This window comes from Thalia democratica, chromosome 4, assembly GCF_965202585.1.
Source record: "Thalia democratica chromosome 4, ktThaDemo2.hap1.1, whole genome shotgun sequence".
Classification (NCBI taxonomy): Eukaryota; Metazoa; Chordata; class Thaliacea; order Salpida; family Salpidae; genus Thalia; species Thalia democratica.
Window position 1 is genome coordinate 12,281,782 of NC_139168.1, and position 9,281 is coordinate 12,291,062.

At 27.6% G+C, this 9,281-nt stretch overlaps 1 protein-coding gene across 1 annotated transcript; it reads right to left on the reverse strand.

Annotated features, from left to right (window-relative positions):
* Positions 1 to 1,769: 1,769 nt before the first annotated feature.
* On the reverse strand, positions 1,770 to 8,081 carry LOC145833023 (bifunctional peptidase and (3S)-lysyl hydroxylase Jmjd7-like). The gene is made up of 8 exons (XM_082940225.1): positions 7,933 to 8,081; positions 7,544 to 7,738; positions 6,327 to 6,484; positions 5,514 to 5,683; positions 4,278 to 4,429; positions 3,820 to 3,987; positions 2,722 to 2,839; positions 1,770 to 1,994 (listed from the first exon to the last, which is right to left on the reverse strand). Exons 1-8 carry the CDS (start codon positions 8,079 to 8,081, stop codon positions 1,800 to 1,802), a joined length of 1,305 nt encoding a protein of 434 aa, XP_082796351.1. The 3' UTR covers positions 1,770 to 1,799.
* Between the last annotated feature and the right edge of the window lie 1,200 nt (positions 8,082 to 9,281).

Genomic DNA, 9,281 nt, shown 5'->3' on the forward strand with positions numbered 1-9,281 from the left:
TAGACTATACAAATTTTAATCTTGGTTTTAAATTTTATTTTTAAACTACTTATTTTCCGTGCTTTAAAATTCATTTAAATAAATTATACTTATACAAGTATACTATAATTTTACAAATATTTATTCATAAAATTTATTGCATTCTACTTTTGAAAACTATGTTACTAATTTCATTAAAAAAAGATACGTTCAGTGTAATTTATCAGTAAGTAATTAGCTAGTTTAGTTATGAATAATATAAAAAACTAAAATCAGCATAATGGGTAGGTGTCAGAAATGCACGAAGAAACGCTCGGAGAAACTTTTTCACGGCGGGTTACTTTTGCACGGCGTCAGATTAGTATGAATTAAAACTCTTTATCATTACTTTGTTTTATTGTTACTTATTTTATATTTATTTACTGACGATACGGCCTTTTTTACTATCACAGTTACCTCAAACCCTTACCCTCAATCGGTAAGCAGTTCCTTTTGTCTGTTTAGTGAGTAGCGATTAACGATTGTTGCGGTGCCTTAAACAAGTCAACCGTGCAAAAATGACGCTTATGAAAAAATGACACCTGTGCAAAAGTGAATCCGTGTAAGATTGACAACAATGCAAAACTATCACTCATACAATGACCCTTTGTACAAAAGTGACGACGTGCGAAATTGTCTTTGTGCAAAACTGATCTGTCTCCTTTTAAAAGTCAATTATAAGCAGTTTTTGTGTCAGCTATTATAGAAGTAAGTTGTATTTTATAAACAATAATATCTCATTGTACTTATTTATACTAAAATTGACTTTTTCATACTTTATAATATTGTATAACTTAGTTAACTGTTGTTAGTTTTTTATTATATTGGAAAAGCAAACGCGTTTTTACTTAATGGTAATTTTAAAATAAAAATATGTCAAAATTAATTTACTCTTTTGAAACTAATTATAAAACTTTAAAAGTATTTCAACATCTATGCAAAAAATAAAATGTTTAGATTCTGGTAAACTGTTATCTCTAAAATACATAATTTATTTCGGTGTATGTAAATTATTTAAACATATATTTGTGAAAATGTTTTAAAGGTATTAATCTTATTTAGATTTAAAACTTTTTTCTATCGTGTTTTGTTATAATGAATGCGAATTATTACTCAAACCAACCAATAACATTAAAAATTGTCATTACAAAGCTTCTTTTACTTATTTTTTATTTAATTAAAATTATTTTATGTTGATTTTGTACATACCAGTAAAAGTTCTTTACAAAAACTTTAATTTTTATTTTCCAAATATTGTCTTTGCTTAAAGCACTGTTTTAACTTATATTTGTACTAAAAAGTTTCTAAATAAAAGTAAATAATATGTTTGTAGAAAATAGACAATCCAAATATTTAAAATACGATTTATTTTTAGTATAAAAAAATGAATAAAAGAGTTAGAAAGTTAATTTGCGTTTTGATACAATATGTAACTGTTGTAACTATGCAGGGTTTATTTTTAAACATTAAAAAATAGTAATAACAATAAAACGAATAACTACTCTATATATAATTAACTAAAGCGAGGTTTTTTTGATCTTGATGAATTTTTATTCATAAAAAATGCATAAAACCATCACTAAACATTTGGTTTTTTGCTCAAATTTAGTATATCTTAAATTATTTAAAAGTCATGGTTTTTTTAATAAGAAACTAGCTTTTTGTTGAAAACTGTAAATAATTATAATTAAATAAAAACATTGCAAAAACTGTTTTAAGAACGAATTGTATACAATTTTAAAATCACAACTAGGTAGGTTTAAACATTCAACCATAAATATTCACAATTCTTCTTTCCCGCCTTTTTCCTCAATCATATCGTCATGTTCAACGTAGGGTTTGCTGAAAGTCGGGGTTTCAGGGTCGTATGCCAGGTTGATCAAGTTTCCGAATTTCTTCACTTCGCTGAGGTACATTTCTTCGAACCACAGCAATCCGTCGCCGTTCGAATCAACCGCGTCGAACACGCGATCCGTCTGTGAAGGTCACAGAAAATTTAAGTCTTGGAAAAAAATAAGGCACACGAATTTGTACCGATTGAGTTAAGTAACTTGTTTCGAATAAGTATATTATCAACTAAACAATTATAGCTGAAAATTATATTCAAACGAAATGCTTAAAATTTGAACAAGTGTAACAACACTATTTTTAATAACTGTATGCAAAACGCAGCAGTACTTACATTAGTGTTTCTATACAAACGGGCAATAAAGACTAGTAACAATTTAGGTAAATAATAATAAACCTGTTATACATGTATCAAAGTTTCATTAACTGCTTTGCCTAAGTTATAAATTTAGTTAAATAAATTGAATTGAAATTACTAATGGGAGAAAGTTTAAAAGCTAGCAAACATTATAACTATAAAAATCTATACCAAAAATATTATAGTTTGATACTAACATAAAAACTTTTAGCGCAATAGAATGAGATTACAATGTGGCTTAAAAGGTCGAAATTTTCAGCCATACAAAAACTGTTTATAAGAGTTATAGCTATTTGTGAACAAATGTTTGTGTTTTTTTTTTGTTTTTTGAAGAACTTTAATTATTTATAAATATATATATGTAATATTTTGTTAGTTGTACAAAAATCTAAGCTTCTAGTCGTCCTTAAAGAAAAATAAACTTGTGTGTAGTGATGTTTTCTTTAAACTTATACTTTTCCAGAATTATAAAATATCATATTAAATATAAAACTTACGGTTTCTTTTGTTACGGGTTTGTGAAATTTTGTCTGTGACGCGAAATAAATACAATCGAAAAACACGTCTTTTCTCAGCGGCTCCGACACACCATCGAAAAATTCAAAGAACATTAGTCTGAAATAAACAAAAAAATTGATGTTATCATAACTTTATAAGAACTTTATTTAAAGTTATTTTTATAAATTAAAAAAGAACAAATGTTTATACTAAAATAGTAGGTTTTAGCTTGAATGGAATACCAGAAAAACTTAATTGAAAACATAACTTTAAAACTAGTAAGTAGCAGTTGTTAACTCAAACATAAAGAAACTAAATTTACATTCGTTCAAAAGATTAGCAAAGATTGTTGTAAATAAGTTTTAAACGCTAAATTGTTTAATTTTAAAACATTAAAAGACTTGTATAACATTTTTACATGCAATGGACTAAAATATAACAATTTTCAAAATAATCTAGTATTTTTTTTACAATTTATGCTTTCTATTTAAGTTAACATTAATAAATTTATTTACAAAAAAGCTTTTTTTTTTAAATATAAACTTAACATTTAACAAAACATCTATAGTGATAGAGGACCTGAAGGATCATTATTAAACTAAGTATTATTACAAAAAGCTAATCTTGCTAATATATTATAAGTAGTATCTCTTTGTGATATTAACCAAAGTACTGTTCAAAAGGTTTTACAATTTATTACACAATACTTTATATACAAAGTAAATACACACTATAAAAAAAAACATGATAGTTGATAAAATGTTACTTAGCTTAAAAAAGAGTTAACAGGTGACTTTGGCACACCATTCTACCAAAAGCAACGTATAATGAAAACTATCATACTTAGACATTGAGAAATTAATCTGTTTTTTGCAATTTCTTCTCTTATATAATGTAGAAAGCAGTGAAACATGCGATACTGCTACACATCATATTAGCAGAACTTAAACAATTTAAACAAAAAAAAAACACAACTTTAAAAGTGATATTGATGAGTTCAAAAATTACAAGCAGTCCGCGTTATCAACTGGTTAACAAAAAAGTATACTATTTCGTTACATTTTTCAAATAATAAAGCACTATCAAAAATTACAAACTTGAGACTCTCGGATCTGGGAACGTTTTCCAACATATTCAATGGCATGTATTCCGGATTGTACTGCTCGCATTTCACTTTTTCGTTTTGCGGAAATTCCCTAAGGTGGAAGAACCAAAAGTTGACGGCTAAGTTTCTTGTTTTAGACGAGTTCACATGGTGTATCCAACTTTGAATATAAGTTACGCCATAGTTTAGTTAGTATACATTAATTCCAGTAGCTTGTTCGAAAATATAGTGTAAATACTTGGAACGTTTATTTATTTCTTTGCTTTGTATGACTAGTTTAAAGTAGTGAAACAAGGTGATAACAAAATTTTATTTACTAAAGGTTAGATTGCTTGATTAAAGTGATGATTAAGTTTGCTCAACTTATTAGTAAAATAAGTGATTTAGTAAACTGATACTTTTTACTACAAACGTTAACTTAAATTATTAAGAAATCAAACAAAAACTCACTCCACCGGTATGAAGAGACAATCTCCGGTCTGCATTTCAGCTCGGTACCAGGGAATGTTTTGGAAGTGGGGATATTTGTGCATGTCTACTGATTCCACGTCCACACTACTGAACTGTCCATCTTTGCTCAATTTAACATCGTGCACATGTATCTGTTGTGTATTTTTTATAAATTAATATAACTTTTTATTTTATTTTACAAAGGCAAAAATTACTACTCATAGTAAAGTAAACTAAGTTTTTATTGTGTATACATGTTATGTGCTTTTTTTAGTAATGTAAATAAATTAAAAAAAAAAAAATTCTATATACTTTTTTGTATGTTGTTTTTTGTTCAACGTTCTCGTTTTAACCTGTTAAATTGTACTTTTCAACTTTTAACTGTTAAACTCTACTAGCATTAGAAAGTTTTAGCAAAAATGATAACTGTTTTAGAAATAATCAAGAAACTTACTTATTAAAACACAATAGTTTATTCACTAAATACTTCTCTACTGCAAGTCTTGCTAAGCCAACAAAAGCTTTTAGTTGAGGGTGTAACGTGTAATATAAACTTATTATACTAAAAATCTATGAACTATGTTATGCTTTCATTTTGATCTGTCATAGTTGTCGAAAAAAAAAACTTTATACAAATCACTCTATACTAATCTTACAACATTCACTTTGGTACATAATCACAAACTCAACAGCAAAGCGAACCTCAATGAAAGCTTCAAATAATAAATCGATGAATTATGCTTTCAGTTTTTTTTTTCAGTACTCAACTTTTACTAAGCTTACTAATTTAGCTTATTAGTTTTTTTAATCCGAAATACATTCACTCATCTAATTAAAAAAAAGGTACATTAAAACCTTCATGGATTTACCAAGACTGTATGCAAATCACTAGTTGCTATCAAAAATCTTTCACTCTTGTACAATAAACTTCGCACGAACTTTGTTGGACAACTTTTATTTCTAGTTTTATCTTTTTTGTAAAAAACAACCATAAAATATTTAAAATGCAAAGATAGTCACGTGCAAACAGACCTTGTTCGTCATGATGAGTTCCTTGGTTCCGTCGAAGAGGCAGTTGATGTTGTTGGAAAGTTGTAAAAAAATATACAAATGATTATTATTTTATCTAAAAACCTTATTCGTCATGATGAGTTCCTTGGTTCCGTCGAAGAGGCAGTTGATGTTGTTGGAAAGTTGTAAAAAAATATACAAATGATTATTATTTTATCTAAAAACCTTGTTCGCCATGATGAGTTCCTTGGTTCCGTCGAAGAGGCAGTTGATGTTGTCGAACGCGTCGTTGTGCAGGACCGATTTGGTGCCCCCCGACGAAAACCACATGATCGTGGTTCCGATGGTCCTCTGCATCCAGCCGCAGGTCAGCGGTCTCGGTACCAGCATCTTCTCTGAACAAAAATTTGATAAAAAGTTTGAAGTTGGCTTTGGCAAGTGGGAGATATTGAGAAATCATTAAGTTTCTTATTTTTTATGCATGTTTAATATAAGCATGGTTCGTGTTTAGACATAATTATTTAGCTACATAAATTTTTCTTCTTTTTTAAACGTTTAAGGAAATTTGCAGTTAGCCAAGTCAAATTTAGTTATTTCATTAGAATTGTATCGAAATGAACATTTTGCGTTTAAGTACTTTTATAAAGTTTATTTACTTTTTTGTTTACATCAAAGTTCCAACTTAGTTAGTTTTAAACAACCTTATGTGCACAATTTTTGTAAATTTGTAAAATAAAATTTTTGAAATTTAGTAAATATAAAAACAAAATAAATGTTTGAAAGACTTTTCAAAATAGTAGAACAAAATATTCTAACAAAGGAAAAACATAACAAACGCAGTATAAAAGCGTTTTAACCTGCGAGGGGACTTTTTTTGTGGGTGTTATGTTGTTATAAATTAATTGATTTTATATAATTATTTACAGATATTTTTATAATAAAAAAAAATGTTTGCTTAAGTTTGAAAAATTTCAAACAACACTTTTTCACACTTTTTACCAATAAATAACATAACAAACACATAAAAATATTTCCAACCTGCGAGGGGATTTTTTTTCACGATGTCGGCTACCAGGTAGACGTCTGATTGGTTGTAAACGTCCAGGAAGGAGGAAAATGACGTCACGTGACCACCTCCCTTCCTGTCCTCCTTTTTGCCCTTCTCGTAGTCAACCTGCCAACTCCCCGCCACCTTTCTGTGACGTAATAATGGAGTGATAGTCAAAAAAATAAAGTGTTTACTTTATAATTTTGCCAAAAATACTGAACAAAAAGTCTGTAAGTGCATTCTGTGACGTAATAAAGACGTAATAATTAGATAACTAATACAAATTTTGTTCTTAATTTATGATTATGAACTTTTTAGGTACGTACTTGAATAAGCAATTTTGCTTTCTCTGACATAAAAATTACGTAAAAACTTAAAACTTTGTTTTTACTATTTTTTATAAGTTCGCTAAAAAATTTAAAGAACTAAAGCCGAACGTCTGTAAGTTATTGTAAGATCCATTGTTTACTTTTTCTTTTTTTTAAATAAATAACTCTAAAAAAAATATATATAAATATGCTAGCTTTTATAACTTGGTGTCTATCTGTAGGACTTACTGTAAAGTACTTATTTTTGATACATTGAAATTTTGATTTAAAATTTTAATTGAAGTTTAATTCTATCTCTTAAATTTGAATTTAAACTATAATCATTAATCACTAAACGTTTTGACTTTTCATTCAAAATCAAACCAGTCTTAAAACAGTAGGATAAAAATTGTATACAGTTTTACACAATTCTACTTTTGCTATTATTTAAATTAACCGAAGTATTGTAATTCTTGGAAGTTATAAAATGGTACTAAAAATATTTTCAAAGATATACTGTAGTTATAAAATAAATACTATAAGCAAGTAGATAATAAAAGTTTCATTTCGTATAATAAAAATCTAGTCAATGTTATCTTAAAAGTTAGTTAAACTTATAAATTAAATGTAAAGCTAATTACTGAACAATTTTGAAAACATTTATATAATTTCTACTTTAGTACACATGTTTTTCAAGGCAATAACAATTTTTTTTACAAGAAAAATAGACTTAATTACACTCATTAAAAACTAAAACAGCTTAAATAATACTTTAAACTAACTTTATAGCAGACAAGCTTTAAGATAAGACTTGTATCAAAACATTAACAAACTTATTTTGCATTAATTGCATACACGAAAAATTTAAATTCATTAAAGCTTGATTATTTCAAACTAACTTCAAAGCAGCGTCACTCCTGAACTCCTCGTAGGTCTCCATCCGTTTTGCCGCCCCCCTGAAAACCACCGGTCTCGACCTACTCACGTACTCCTCGTAGAAGGTCACCGAGTCCGGCAGGTGGTCCAAAACTTCAACTTCCATGGGGTCCATGTTCGACCCGATCGGTTTCAGGTGCCCCCGGGGGCCTTTCACCCTTTTATTTATAAAACAGTTATCTTCTGAAGAGTTTGTAATGAAAATAGATAATAAAAGTATTAATTAAGCCTAAATAAAAATCTCACATTTCAAAATAAAGCAAGTTTTGCTATTTAACTGCGACTTAAGTTTTTCCTATATAATGTAAAGTTTACATATTAGAAAATAAAAATAAAAAACAATTTCACTCACTTCTGTTTGTCTTCCAAAATTTCACCTTCATTTTCCGGTCGTTTGTACTCGTCGAAATCCTTTAAGTTGTCCAAAAGTTCTAAAGTTTTTCGGTCGATTTGAGCTGAAATTTTGATTAGAAAGAAGAAAATTTCAAAAAGTTTTATCATTTTGTTTGCATTTGAAACAATGAACAAAGTGACTTTGGCGCACAACAATCGAGTTTGATTGCGACTGAAAGGTAAGTGGCTAGTTAGTTTCTATTTCGGGGAAATTTTGCGTGCACCGGAAGCAATAGTTAAAATTTTGATAATTGATTTTTGTTTGAGATAATTAAAAAACATTTAAAGTAATGATTGTTTCTGTGAAGTTTTAGTGCTCGTCTACGATTACATATGATCGATTTTGGTTGTTTAAAACTTTTCGTAGTAATAAAAGTATTTAAAAGTATAATTTCTCATGATTTTAATCATCCAAGTTAAAAAAGTTGTTTTATCTTAAACTATGTTGTATGCTTTTTTTTTAAACAGTTAACCAAAAATATTAAGTAATACAGTCTACATTAGACAATTTTAAACTTAAAATCATCTTTCATTTACAAATTCATGACTTCCTTTATAGCACAATTTAAGACTGTTTTACGTCATAAAACATTTCAAATAATTATATCTAATATTAATTTAATAAAACTTTTTTTTTGTAAACACTACTGATTATTACCAAAGTGATATCAAAACAAAATTGACATGAAAAAAAAGTATTATTTAGTTCCTTATTACCGTTCCTTATTCTTAAGTTTTAAACGTTAATTGTGATATAGCTTTACACGCTTGAAGATGAACAAACATATTATTCAACTCCTTTTAAAATAGCGACCAATAGAAATTTAAACCTAACACTGAATGCAGTTTATGTTTTACAGAACAAAAGTTAGTTTAATGCTTTATGGTTATTGGTTATTATGCCTAGCTGTAACTATTTTGTACTATTACTAGCTAGTTTTCATTTTATGAACAATAAAGAGATGTTAAAACAAAAAATGATTAACAATTTCTATAATAAGATTGTGATAAAATTATTAACTAGTTTAAACTTATTTTACAGTGTCATAATTTGCAAGAAAACTTTTCATATAATTTAAAATTATGGGGTGAAACTCCAACTTAAACGCCTTTTATACAAAAACATATGACTTTTTAGAGATTTTTAGTAGTTAACAGTAGTATGTGCTAATTATTAATTAGATATTTTACATAATTTACTATTTAAAAACTGAGCTTGTACGAAACTGAACACCTAAGCAAAGTTAAACTACAAAAAGGAAGTGCAATTACAGTCTTAATGATCATTAAAAATATTCCTTACACAAC

What these genes read in the sequence shown, in the direction of transcription:
- LOC145833023 (XM_082940225.1), bottom strand. Translation starts at nt 8,081, where the DNA reads ATGATAAAACTTTTTGAAATTTTCTTCTTTCTAATCAAAATTTCAGCT. An exon ending in AACTCATCATGGCGAACAAG is followed by an intron (nt 4,430 to 5,513) that starts GTTTTTAGATAA and finishes AATACACAACAG; the next exon opens with ATACATGTGCACGATGTTAA. An exon ending in CCCAGATCCGAGAGTCTCAA is followed by an intron (nt 2,840 to 3,819) that starts GTTTGTAATTTT and finishes TGTTTATTTCAG; the next exon opens with ACTAATGTTCTTTGAATTTT.